This window comes from Muntiacus reevesi, chromosome 2, assembly GCF_963930625.1.
Source record: "Muntiacus reevesi chromosome 2, mMunRee1.1, whole genome shotgun sequence".
Taxonomy (NCBI): Eukaryota; Metazoa; Chordata; class Mammalia; order Artiodactyla; family Cervidae; genus Muntiacus; species Muntiacus reevesi.
The window spans coordinates 224,301,674-224,316,158 of record NC_089250.1 but is presented as its reverse complement, the minus strand read 5'-3'; the positions used below and the strand labels follow the sequence as shown (position 1 = coordinate 224,316,158).

Sequence of the window (14,485 nt, the reverse complement as noted above, 5' to 3'; positions counted from 1 at the left end):
GATTGCGGAGTGGCCAAAAATAAAGAAAGAAATAAACAAAGGGGGGAAGTGAGGAAAGTCTGATTTTGAATAAGACAGGAGAAAGCTCAGGTTCATTACCCAATTCCCCACTAGTCACCAAGGTTGATGACCTACTAACCTCTCAAACTAACCAAAGGTTTGTCCTCTCAGGGGTCTTCTTTAAAGCAGAGTTGACCAACAGATAAGAATTTGAATCTGAATCAGGCCTTTTTTTTTTTTTGCAATATAGAAACTGGACACCATGACTGCTATAATCAAGGGGTTGAATGTCTTCAAAATACCATTTCTTAAAAAAAAAAAATTGTTCAGGCATTTTAATAGTCACAAATTTCTACAGCACTTCCACAGTTCTCAGTACACTGGGTCACAGAGAACCACTTTAACCTCCAGAACATCTGCTCCATCCCTTGGCAAAATCCAATAAAAAGAAGAAAAATTCTATTCTACTTGAATAAACAGTTTCAATAATTTTAAGAAACAAGAGGTGCTCCAAAAAGTCCAGCTCACTGACTATCTGGTCGTGTGTGTGCGCAAGTCACTCAGTGTCTGACTCTCTGCGACCCATGGACTGACCATATCCAGTCCATGGACTTCTCCAGGCCAGAATCCTGGAGTGGGTAGCTGTTCCTTCTCTGGGGGATCTTCCCAACCTAGGGATCAAACCCAGGTCTCCGGCAGTACAGGTGGATTCTTTACCAGCTGAGCCACAAGGGAAGCCCAACCATCTGGTTAGAAGACTGCATTATGAGACAAGGGGACAAAAACAGTGTCTGAATAGGAAAGGCACACAAGACAGACAAATGGGACCAAGGATCAGGGAGGGAGAGAGTGACTTTTTACTTTAAAAATGTCTGTTTCAGAAATTCAAGTTTTAAAAAAAAAAAGAAAAGAAATTCAAGTTTTTATTTTGTATTCAAAAATAAAATCAAAGAACAAGTTTTGCCAAAATGCACTCTACACAGACTCTAGCAATTAGTAACGGACTGGTTGTTGCTGTTTAGTCGCTAAGTTGTGCCCGACTCTTCGTGACCCCATGGACTGTAGGTTGCCAGGCTCTTCTGTCCACGGGGTTTTCCAAGCAAGAATACTGGAGTGGCTTGCCACTTCCTTTTCCAGCCCTAAATAATTACTTTAAACATGTAAACCTTTATTCCATTCATTCGGTCATTCCATAAACCTTCTCTGAGAACTATCATGAGGAAATTGCACTGTGAAACAGCAGGCCTTTATCAGTCTGGCCAAGTATAAATGGCAGAGGCTAGAAGTCCAAACCTGCTCTTAAGTCCCCGATAGTGCCTTTCACGGCCACATGACTTCAATCACAACCTCCTGAGCCTCACTTTACCCATCTGTAAAATGGTGATAACAGGAATACATTACAGGGTTGCTGTTAAGGATCATGCCAGCCACAGCACTTCACAAACCATGCAGCTTATAAACTACACAGACGGTCCACATGCTGATTGTTGCAATGCTCATTTCATAATAAATATGCTCCTCTTTGTCCAACCAGCAGATCTACCCCGAAGCCCTACTCTCCAGGTCTCAAATAAACACCACATCTTGGTAACCATCCAAGGAGAATTACCACTTAAACATCAAGAGACAGGAGTTTTCTACAACATCAGGCAGGAATCTCCAAGCACTTGAGAATTAAACGTCATTTTCAAATTCTCTTTTATTTCCTCCTAAGTGCTATCAAAAGTAAAAAGACTGATATTTTCAGAAAAAAACAGAAAGAGTACATATTTTAATGATGAAAGTCTCTCAAGAGGCATTGCTTCACTCCTCTGGAGTTATAAACTGTCTAAAATAGGAGAGACACATAAGAAGAGGAAAACTAGAAATGCTCTTGACGGTTACCAGAATACCAAATAAATTCACAAGTTGACTGGCCCTGACTAAATTTAAATGAGCATAATAAAATTTAAAACACATTGCTTATATCCAGAGAAAAGGATACTATCTTTATGTGAGAATAATTAAACAATGCAGACTAACTCATTAGCCCAGAAGCCAAATCAAAATTCCCCACACAAAGCCATGTATTAAATGTTCTTGTAGTTCACAAGGTCCATGGCTTGCAGCAGACAATTTATAGAGATCCAGCTTTATTCAACATATTTTAAAACAAAGAATACTTTGAACTTGTACTCACAATAATGATAAATGTCTATTTTTCTGAACAGTGAGGAAAGGAAATTGAGAAAATGGTCCAAAAAACAGTCCCCACCACTTCCTCATGGAAGCTCTCATGGAACTACAGCTCCAGGAGACAGGTGAGGATGGGGGTGTGGGGGGGCTATTCACGGGACTCCTCCCTTCCCTCCCCGGCCAGCTCATCCACAATAACAGGTCTGTAACATGAAGTCCTCTATTTTGTTCAGTCTTAAATGCTAGGTTTTTTCCCTACATTCAGTGTCTTACAGCAGAGCATACTTGAGATCTCTAATATTATTCAAGTTACATTTAATTTTTTTTTCACAGTAGCTCCAATGGCAATAAGTTTGCAACTATCACGTTGAATCTTTTGAAACTTTAAAGACCTCTTTGCTAGAAAAGAGCACTGGCATGCCAACTGTGTGCATGTAGTACACACAGATAAAAAGAAGCATTTCTCCATAAAACAGTACAAGTGGGGAAACAAAACTGTACCATCATCAGAGAGAGAGAGAGAAAGGCAGGCAGCTAGGTGTAAAACTTGGATACCAAAGGCACAAGAGTGGAGTACCAGTCTTTCTACTAGGAGGTATTTTTATTTCCAATGCACTACTTGTGAGACTCTTATATCACAGAGTGTAGGCTTATGAGATGGTGAAATGGTCCTTGAGCTGATAACCAAAAAAATATAGTGAGAACTGACCTGAAAGATGACAACCAAAAAAAGCTTCAGATGAAGCCCAGGAGGGGGGCAAGCAAAGGAGCAGCCCTGGGCTAGCACGTGGTCCGGGCACCTGGTCATCTCTCAGCGTTCAAGGCAGCCAGAGAGAGCATGTCCAGGAAGACCAGCTGTGTCCTCCCCACCCCAAACCACACTTCCACCTCTACACCTCACCAAGCCTACTCCCGGGAGAGGGCAACCCGAGCACAGGGACTTTCCAGACGGGGAGCAGCACAGAGCTATTGGTTTCTCGGGTCCTCTGTTGAAAATGGGGTCATGGCTGAGGAGCTTTCAAATAGTCAGAAAGTGGCACTCATGAAAAGTCTGCACTCTGAAGACTCCACTTTGAGGTTTATGACAGATTCTACAATGTCTGATCCTTGAAACAAATAGTACTATAAACCTACCCCAAGGGCTATCTTTATTTTGCCTACACTCAGTTCTCCGTCCAGCCGGCACTGACAGAAAAGATCACAGAAAGACCTATTGGGAGATCACGTCAAAAACAGGAAAACTGCAGTCCAAGCACACACAAGTCTTTGGAACTGAACATCTACACTGCTGAAGCAGCACCGAAACGACAAACGACAGTAATCCAGGGGCCCAAGGCCAGGGAATTCCACTGCAGACAGATCTATCTGTTCTGTGCCACAGTGATTCCTGCCTGTGTGGCAGGAAAGAGAACGGTGACAGCGTGGTTACAGATTCAAAAGCAAGCACTTCCCACTGGCTTTCATACTTAGTGTATTGTCAGTAAGAGTGTCCTCAGCAACCTCCTTCAATGTGCCACTTGTAAAGCCAGATCTCGTAACAGCAAGTACTTGCATGTCTGAAATTTGTAAAAACACAAACAAACAAACAAAAAAACTTGATGTAACTACTTCAGGTTGAGATGACACAACTTTTCTCAATTACTTGAATATTACAGTCTGAGCACAGCAGAAAGTAAATGTGCCACTAGGCCTGGCATTAAATAATCATTACACTTTGGAATCTTTTTCTTCCTTAAGTTTTCCTATGTGACCCACTATTCAAGTCGTGTCAGTTCGATATTCAAAAAAATCTGAAATAAACATCCTAACTTTTGCTCTGGAGAGGAATTTAGAGTGAGGCGGGTTCACTTATTACTTGCCATCACTTCATCACTTGGTCCCCACAAGGTGGGCTCCGGAGCGTGAGGGGAGGCCCTGGGTGGGGCTCACCTCCACTGCTGTCTGCAGGAACCCCTGAGGAGACCATCACCTCAAACTTTAAACAGTGTATCTAGTGTGAGGACCTGTTTCAAGATCTTGCTGTCACTCTACAAGCGAACACTGGTATCTCCAAATATCCTATATTTCAAATAACTGTATTTGCTTCAGCTGCTCACTATGAAACGCCAGTAAAAATGCTTCTCTTCGGAGAACTACTAACAGCTGTCAGCTACAAAGATACTCAATGCGTCCGTAACACTCAACATCTGCTGTAAACTGGATCCAAGAAACCCCAGTGTAAAATCAGGGGCCACATTATTTTATCAGAGGTAAGGAAAAGACTGGCGTGAGCCCGCTGCAGAGGACCAGAACAGGAGCAACCACATGATATTCAAACAGGGTGTAAGAAGCGTTACTGTAGAGATTTCTCTAAGAACAACTGCAATGATCACAAACGCTTCTTCTGGTTTAAGACAGCACTGGTCAGTTCAAATTAATTATCCCAAATCATTTCATCAGTTCCCTCGTGAGGACAAATATTAATCAGAGATGTACTTTCACCTCAATTGCCAAAGTTCATTATTTGGGTTTGTTAAAATGTGTTGAAAGCTATCCACATTAGAAAGGTTTCCAAGTTTTTCACTGTTTCACATCAATCTAGGGAAAAGGGTTCAAATCAATACTATGGAAATAGGATATAATCTATAAATGTTTTAAACTGTAACCTTAAAAATCCAATTTTAAAATAGGACCCTTAAGAAAACCTAAGGAAAAAACATAACAAAATAGAGCCCTTACTGCTAATCTGCAGTTGTGAACCACCACGGTAAACACGTTATATGCATCATAGTGCTTAGCACAGGCTGATCGCTCAATCGGTATTTGTTGAATTAATGAATGGCAATGACCAAGGCAGTACCCTTAGGACAGGAGGTAACTGAATAAAACTAAATTATTAAAATGTTCAACCTGAAAAAAAAAATTTAAAAATAAATAAATTTAAAAAAAAATAAAATAAAATGTTCAGCCTGACTTAAGCAGGATCCAACCATTAAATCCTGTCACATACATGATTTCACTACCTGTTTTCATACTACACTTCTAAAAAGAAAATTATGAAAAGTATGAGAAATCATACCATTTCCTTTCCTACCTTGTCTATGCTAGAACTTAAAAGCATTTCAATCATACTTTAAAAGAATAAACCCAAAGTGTTGCTAACATTTATGTTCAGCCAACTGTTGCCACCTTAATTTTCCAAAGATGTACAACATGCAGGCAATAATGCTGTATAAAACAAATACTAGGACAAAGAAAGAAAACGAAATTACAATCATGTTTACATATTATCACTGCTCATTAACATTTCAATTTTGCCCTGTGACTGGTGCTTATGATAATGAAGTGAATTATGCCTAAACATGCTTCTTTCTGTTCAAAATCACTACAACTACGACCCATTCGTTCACAATGAACCTTGTACCTATTTTGTAGCTATCTATCTTAAAATTTAAGTTGAGAAAAAGGCAAATACTAAATCTCTTAAGGAAAGAAATCTTTGAATTACACACTTGTAAAACTTACTCAACCACTAAGCCCTTTTTTTTGTGCATAGAACTTTACTGAGTTACTTTCAAAAGCAGAGGTACTAGTGAACAAAAAGTTAAAGGCGGACAGTTATAAAGTAAACCAAAGCGCCAAAAATTTTAAAAAATTGCAGCTTCCTGTAAGATCTCATTTTTAAGTTATCGCCTCTTAAATTCCGCGACACGCGTTAATTACAAATTATTAAAACCTACTCCATTCCCAAAAGGGCAACAAAAACCAAATGCTTAGAAAGGGTTATGATTTACCGGCCACCAGTTTTCCAATAGCTACTTTGTTCCACTTCCCTATATTTAATACAAAGTTAACACTACAACACACTGAGTTGAAACAAAAAAGTGCAACAACTTCTATGGATTGGAAGTCGACAAATTAGTGGTCTACACAGAAAGCCCGACAAATAAGACCACATGCTGATTTTCAAACCGAGCAACTGTATTTGGGGGAGTGGGGAGGACTGAGTTCAACTCTACACTATCTCCCTAAAAGCGTGCTCGTTCCTCTTTCTTTCCACTACGGGATTAAGTGGCCCCTAAGCCTGAGAGACCGCTCTGACAGTGTGCGTTAGTATAGTGTCAGCCGGGCTGAGACGGATTCATGCAAAGGATGTCACTCAAAGGCAGGTATTAATAAAAGTACGGTCCGGGCGAGTTATTTCGAGTCCCCTTTGCAACAGTAACCTTAAGCTGCTCCTCAGTCACTTCAATCTAAAAGCCAGGAAACCAGCAATCCCCCTCACTCCCACCAAACCCCCGCCACGGGGTCAATCAAACTGCGAAAGCAACCTTTAGTGTCAAGGGGAAAACGGTGAACCCCCAAATCTTCGTGGTTCGCTGCGGGCAGAGAGGCAACCGGAGGGCGTGGAAGGCTCTGCCGCTCCCGGGCCTCCCGAAGCCCCCCGGCAGCCTCCCGGGACGGCCAGGGCCCCATCCTTACCGCCGGCTCGCCCCGCGGTCCAGCCCTGAGGTTAACCCCTTCGCGGCCCCCCATACCCTCTCCAGGCCGGCCCGGGCGCCCCTTCTCCGCCGCCCCCACGAGGTGGGGCCCGGCGGGCTCGGGCGCGGGGCGGGCCGGGCTGAGGGCGGCCGAGGCGCGGAGGCGGCGGGAGGCTCGGGGCCTAGTCCCGGGCAGCGTGTCCCGGCGCCCTCCCCCACTCCCACACGCTCGCTCAGGGCCGGGGTGCGCCCGCCCGCCCGTCCGCCCCGGCGCCCGCCCGCTCGCGGCCTGGGGCCCCTTCCCGCCGAGGGCGCCGGCTGGCGGCTACCTGCGGGCTGCGGAGGGCCATGGCGGCCCGTTTCAATGAGCCTCGGCGCTCGTCCGGCTCCTCACGCTGCTTCCCCCGCCGCCGCCATCTTCTCGCCCGCACATACACACTCGCATCGGCCGCCGCGCCTGCGCGCTGGCCGCGCGCCGCGGGGCGCGGGGAGGCCGGGCGCGCCAGGCGTGCGCTGCGCATGCGCGGCCGACAGGTGGGCGTGCGCGGCGGGAGCCGGCCCGGGGTGGACCCTGAGCCCGCACCCCTAGGCGGATGCGGGCCCGCCTGCAGCAGACCAGAGCTCCCGGGCCCGGAGGGGAAAGCGCGGGGAACAGAGGTGATAACGCCAGAGCGCCTACTCGGCCTGGGCTTCTGGGAGGTCACCTGGGCGGTGCTGGGCGAGACTCGGGAAGTACGGGCCGGGAGCTGCGGCCTGAGGTCGTCCCGCTCCGCCGAACCCTTGGCTGAAGATCTCAGAGCAGTCGCGTTTATGGATGTCGCATCCACCCATTCATTCATTTGTTCACTTTTCATTCATTCCACAAACACACTGAGCGCCTGCATTGTGCCACGCCTTTAACTAGGCATCGGAGAATATTTTTAAAAAATAAAAACGCACCCGTAAAGCGTTTAGGATTGGGGCCTGGCAAATGGTAAACATCCAGTAAGTGTTACCTATCACACACCTACATGCAAGTGTGCGGACAGACCAGTTTTCGGGTCATTGGTTCCAGAAACAGTGAGCCCCACCTGACCATGCAGGGTACCACCTGCTTCGGCCCCTCCAGCTGAGTCTTTGGGTTCGTCACCCGTGAATAAGGTTAATAAAATTTCTTAACTCATAAGATTTCTGTGAGGAGCAGATTAAATGAGTGTGAACACACTGGCAAAAAAAAAAAAAAAAAGAAACAACTTTTAAAAGCTAGGGAAACAATAATATTGTATCCATGCTGTGATTAAAACCACAGGAAAAAAACCTACCTATATATAAAGGCAGGGAGGGATATGAAAACCCACTGATGACTGATGGTGGTTTACATCTGGTTTTTATTGTAACGGTGCTTGAACAAAAAATCTAAATTATGATCAGTGAGACCCAGTTCTAATTTTCAAATCAGTGCAGAGACAGTACCAGGATAACACGTTATTTTCTTCCTTTTTTTTTTTTTCTTTTTATTTACCACTGGCCTGCCAGAGAATTTCAACAGCATGTTTTGTTTGTTTTTTTTTAATGGTGGCACCACTTGATTTCAATACAAGGAGATACATGTGAAAAGGGAAATACGAGCAAGCACTGGGGGTGCCGGGCTTCCCTGGTGGCTCAGATGGTAAAGCATCTGCCTGCAATGCAAGAGACCCAGATTCGACCCCTGGGTTGGGAAGATCCTGTGGAGTAGGAAATGGCAACCCACTCCAGTATTCTTGCCTGGAGAACTTCATGGACATTGGTGCCTGGTGGGCTACAGTCCATGGGATTGCAGAGTCAGACATGACTGAGCAACTAACTAACTAACACACTTCCTTGTAGGCCCTACAGTCCTTAGCAGGCCCTTATACTTGCAATGAGAACCAGGGGAGGAAAGCACAGTCAAGAAAGACCTGAAAGGGACTTCCCTGGTGGTCCAGTGGTTAAGAAGCCACCTTCCAATGCAGGGACATAGGTTCAATCCCTGGTTGGGAAACTAAGACCTCCACATGCTGTGGGCCTCTACCCCACAACTAGAGAGCCAGAAAGCCTGCACACTGGAACAAACTCCTACCACAGCCCCCCCCCCCCCAAAGGAAGCCTAAAATAAAATCCCAACACCCCCATTCACTGGGCTGCATGAATTTCAGCAGGTAAACTTTCTTAAACTTTCTGTTAATTTTTTGTAAAAGGAGGTGTGGTAAGCAGAGTCATCCCATCCCCAAAATGTCCACTTCCCAATCTCCAGAACCTGTACAGATGTGACTTTACATTGCAAAGGGACTTTGCAGATGGGGTTAAATTGAAGACTTTGAGATAAAGAGATTATTCTGGATTAAATGGGTGGGACCCATGTAAACATGAAGATCCTTTAAAAAAGAAAGAGGGAAGAAGCCAGAGAATCAGACAATCAGAGAAATTAACAACTAAGTGGGGAGGGAAGACAGAGTGAGAGAGATTTCAAGATGCTAGGCTGCTGGCTTTGAAGATGGAGGAATGCCGTTCTAGAAACTAGAAAAGACACAGATTTTCTCCTAAAACCTCCAGAAAGAAGACAGCCTTGCCTACGACTTGTCTTCAGCCCAGTGAATCTTCTGACCTACAGAACTGCAAAATTATTTGTAAACCAGTAAATTTGTGGCCACTTGTTACAGCAGCAACAGGAAATTAACACAGGGGAATAATACAATCTACTTTGCAAGCATGTTGCCAGGAGGAAACTAATATATCTAGCTCATGGAATATGGTACCTAGCACTTTTTAACTACCAATCAATTAATGATAAGGGACTTTTTATTATATCCCAGGGAAGCTATAAGTTTTCTCCAAGGAGGTAACATCTGAGCTAAGCCTTGATAACTACCTCTTGACAGGGGCCCCATATTTTCCCATCTAAACCAATGGCTATATGGTCTGACAAGCAGGAGTTAATTCTTGGGTCCAAGGGTTTAGACTTTTTCAGTTAGACCTATCCTACATGGAAAATTCTTTCCTGAAACTCTGATAGTCTAGAAGAGTACCGATAGCTATGTGACCTTGGGCAAGTACCTACCTCTCTGGACCTCAGTTTCCTCCTCTGTAAAACGGGAGGAATGATACCTTTCAGGAATGTAGTGGAAATGAATACAATAACAAGAAAATGTATGTAAATTACTTAGTAAGATGTTCAGCATAGAGCAAGAGCTCCATAAATGATGGAAATTATTGTTATGATTCCCAGATTTTTTGGAAAGGGAGATAATGTTTGCAAGGGCACGGTGTGTTTGACAGGATATTGCCAGTAATAAATTTCAAGTTTTCTAAGAAAAATTGGAAATTGGGGAGACATATCCACCATTGTGAGCTGAGCAGCTTCCCAACATTTAAAGACTTTTCTGATGAGATTGATGGTGATAGTAACAAATGAGTGTTGTTGTTGTTTTTTAATGCTAATGGAATATTTCATATTTGGAAGGTGTGCATAATTCACTGAATCAGTGTTTTCCAAATGACCCATGTAGGATGTTATAAAATCATGCATGAATAAAAGATCCATTCAAAATACTAAGATAGACCAGTGGATTTTAATCTAACAGAGATTGAAAAATTCATTGAGATGATTTCACATTCCACTTTGCAGTTTTCCTTTAAGAAAACTGCTTTTCATAAGCAACAAATAAAAATATACACAATTACTGGAAAAGGCCCTTCCTAATTTTCTTCTTAAAAAAAAAAGTCCATTCCTTTTTGAGAACTATACTTTTTAGGAAAATACTCCTCTCTGCCTTCCCAGCTGCATGCCCTGTGTGAGGCTGGATTTTCTTCACACTTGAATCAAAGCGACATATCACAAGCAACTAAAGTCACAAGCAATAAGAGAATGCAGCTGCAAAATATAAAACAATGCTACTCTTCTCAACACCATTTTGCCATTGTTTTGAAAAGTTATATTTCATTAAAAATATTTTATGTTTTACACTGATACACAATGAATTTATGAGAAATAAATTGTCACACATTTTTATGAATATTTTGGTTTTCATTCCTAACTGGTAAATGGTGATCAGATAGAATTCACAAAAACAAAAGTTTTGGGGATCAGCAATAATTTTGTAAAATGAAAAGAAATCTGAGGACTTCCCTGATGGCACGGGGGATAAGAATCTGTCTGCCAATGCAGGGGAACACAGGTTCAATCCTGGGTTCGGGAAGATTCTACATGATCTGGAGCAAAGTAAGCCCAGGCATCACAGTATCCAGCCTCTGCTCTAGAACCCATGAGCCAAGCTACTGAGCCTCATGCTGCAACTACTGAAGCCCGATTACCTACAGCCCGTGCTCCACAACAGAAGTCACCACAGTAAGAAGGCTTCACACCACAACAAAGAGTAGCCCCTGCTCACTACAACTAGAGAAAGCCCTCAAAAAAACAGTGAAGAACCAATGCAGCCAGAAAAAAACAAACACTAAGAATTTTGAGAAGGACACCTTGGCACCAGGCAGGTCCCCCACTTCACTTTGAATGTGCCGCTCTGCCTGCCTGGAACTTTTTCCCCTTACTCCCTCAGATCTCTGGTTTCTTATGGCCACCAGCTCCAAAAGGACTTTTCTCAAAGGAACTCTTCTCTGCCCAACCATGGTCTCTCCTGTTCTGTTTTTGTTTTTCCCCTCCACAGCACTTCTCACTGAATGACAGTGTGCAGAATATTTATTTTCAGTGTGGATTATCCATCTCCTCCACTAGACTCTAAGCTCCAGGAAGCTTACCTTTATTCCCTGATATTTTTACACACCTGTAACAAGCAGAGACATGACTTTGCCAACAAAGGTCCATCTACTCAAGGCTATGGTTTTTCCAGTGGTCATGTATGGATGTGAGAGTTGGACTGTGAAGAAAGCTGAGTGCCGAAGAATTGATGCTTTTGAACTGTGATGTTGGAAAAGACTCTTGAGAGTCCCTTGGACTGCAAGGAGATCCAACTAGTCCATCCTAAAAGAGATCACTCCTGGGTGTTCATTGGAAGAACTAATGCTGAAGTTGAAACTCCAATACTTTGGTCACCTCATGCAAAGAGCTGACTCATTTGAAAAGACCCTGATGCTGGGAGGGATTGGAGGCAGGAGGAGAAGGGGATAACAGAGGATGAGATGGCTGGATGGCATCACCGACTCGATGGTCATGAGTTTGAGTAAACTCCGGCGGGAGTTGGTGATGGACAGGGAGGCTTGGTGTACTGCAGTCCATGGGGTCGAAAAGAGTTGGACATGACTGAGTGACTGAACTGAACTGAACTGAACTGTTCCAGATATTTGGCAGCCTTTCAATAGATTTTTTTTGAATGAATGAATGAACTAGTGACCATTTTTAATTCTCAGAAAGCCCAGTGAGGTGAAGACTATTGGTTTCCCCATTTGGGGGCTGAGGAAGCTGAAAGAGGGGCTTCCCTGATAGCTCAGTTGTAAGGAATCCACCTGCAATGCAGGAGGCCCCAGTTTGATTCCTGGGTCAGGAAGAGCCACTGGAGAAGGGATAGGCTACCCACTACAGTATTGAAAGCTGAAAGAAGTCAAGCCATCACTTTGTTTTTTAAGCAGTTTCACAAGATAGAACTATAGTTTTGCTTTTTAAGATTGATTGATTTATGGTGGCACTGGGTCTTCATTGCTACAGGCAGACTTTCTCTAGTTGCGGCAAGAGGGGCTATTCTGCGTTTCAGTGAAAGAGCTCTACAGCCTTTGGGCTCAGTAGTTGTCACATGAGCTTAGTTGCTCTGTGGCATATGACATCTTCCTGGACCAGGGATTGAACCCATGTCCTCTTCATTTGCAGGCAGATTCTTAACCACTGGACCACCAGGGAAGCCCAAACCACCACTTCTTCTTCTTTTTTTTTTTTTTTCAAATCACTACTAAGGTTTGCCAAAGGCCTGCTTGGGATCTGATTTGGAAATTGGGTCAAACCATAAAGACACTCTTACTTTTTTTTTTTTTTTTTTGGTCCCACCATGTGGCACACAGAACTTCCCTGACCAGGGATTGAATCTGTGCCCCTTGCAGCAGAAGTATGGAATGTTGACCACTAGACCACCAGGGAAATCCTTTCTTTCCCCCTCTCTCTCTTTCTTTTTAAAAATTTTATTAAAAAAAAAAATTAGCTTTGCGCAGGGGCAGTATCGTAGCCAATGAGGTTTATCCGAGGCGCGATTATTGCTAATTGGAAAAAATAAATAAATAAAATAAAAAAAAAATTTATTTTATTGAAGTATAATTGATTTTAAATGTTGTGATAATTTCTGCTATACAGCAGAGGGATTCAGCTATACATATAGCAGATTCTTTTTCATATTCTTTCCCATTGTGGTTGATTCAGGATGCTGAATATAGCTCCCTGTGCTCTATAATAGGACCCCGTTATTTATCAATTCTCTATACACTAGCTTGTATCTCCTAATCCCAAACCACCAATTACCCCTCCCCCACTGCCCTGCCCCTTGGCAACCACAGCCTGTTCTCTATGTCTGTGGGTCTGTTTCTGTTTTGTAGATAAGGTGATTTGTATCATATTTCAGATTCCACATAAAAGCAGTATTATATAATGTTTCTTTCCCTTTCTAACTTCCCTTAGTGTGATCATCTCTAGGTCCATCCATGTTGCTGAAAATGGAATTATTTCATACAAAAAGACATCTTTGAGACAATCTAGTAGTGTGCGTAAGGCCTAGAGACCAAGGAATTAACTGCCAACAAATATATTGGGTGTGCTAGTGGAACTGGGGCTGTTCTAGAAAACCCCACTTTTGTTTCAAGGGATGTTGCTGAGATATGGGCTTCCCTGGTGGCTCAGATGGTAAAGAATCTGCCTGCAATGCAGAAGACCTGAGTTTGATCTCTGAGTCGGGAAAATACCCTGGAGCACAGAATGGCTATCCACTCCAGTATTCCTGCCTGGAGAATTCCATGGACAGAGGATCCCATTGGGCTGCAGTCCATGGGGTCACAAAGACTTGAGCACTAGTGAACGACTAACATGTGCTGAAATATATCCAGGTGAAATGACAGGATGTATGGGATTTGCTTGAAAAATATTTAAGGCCAAAAAAAAAAGAAAAAAACAACAGGAAGGATAAAGTAGTAAGTGAAGCAAACAAGATGAAATCTTGAGAACCGTTGAATCTAAGAGATGAGAGTATCTCATCAGGTTCTCTGAGAAGCGAGAGGGAAAATGGGAAGGGGCTGGGGGCAGCGGGTAGAGAGTTGGACGGGTGCCTGGCAGGGCTGTCCCCTGGGCAGGAGTGGGGATGGGGAAGGGTCAGGTAAAAGCCCTTGAACCAAATTTGTGCATCTGAGTAATCTCATTCTCCTGTTCTAGGCAAGAAACAACCTGCCTAGTAGCTGTATGAGCTTCCTAAGGCTGCTGTGACAAGCAGATGTTCTGAGGGAGCATCTATTTCAGGCCTCTCTGCAGCTTCTGGTGCTGCCAGTGATCCTTGGCCTAGCACTTCAGCACTCCAGTCTCTGCCTGTGTTGTCACGTGGCCTTCTTCCCTCTGTGTCATTTAATAAAATCAACTCTGGGGGTTTTCATCCCAGAGCAGAATGGAGCCTCAGGTTGTCCCCCCTGAGCCGCCCTAATCACGGCTTGCTCTGCAGGGCATATTATCTCAAGTATGTTTAATCTTTAAACATCAACATCAAATTCAGCCCAGCAACCTGCCCAAGGAAGGAAGCGAGCAGATGGACCAGGAAATGCAGGTTGCTGCCTCTCATATCAGCTCCCCAAAGGACGTGTTCACGCGTTTATTTCTTCTCCTTTTGCCCTTTTATTCTGACTGGCAGAACTCATGCAGTTGAAGTCTCTTCTGGAGC

The 14,485-nt window shown here is 43.8% G+C and overlaps 1 protein-coding gene and 1 pseudogene across 1 annotated transcript in view; one reads left to right on the top strand and one right to left on the bottom strand.

Annotated features, from left to right (window-relative positions):
- USP10 (ubiquitin specific peptidase 10) overlaps positions 1-7,088 on the bottom strand; it is a 64,805-nt gene extending 57,717 nt beyond the window's left edge. Inside the window, exon 1 of the mRNA XM_065925121.1 lies at positions 6,965-7,088. Coding sequence (XP_065781193.1) covers positions 6,965-6,985 — 21 coding nt within the window. The 5' untranslated portion in view covers positions 6,986-7,088. The remainder of the gene's footprint in view (positions 1-6,964) is intronic.
- Positions 7,089-12,773: 5,685 nt separating this feature from the next.
- On the top strand, positions 12,774-12,896 carry LOC136161958 (U4 spliceosomal RNA; annotated as a pseudogene).
- Positions 12,897-14,485: the final 1,589 nt, after the last annotated feature.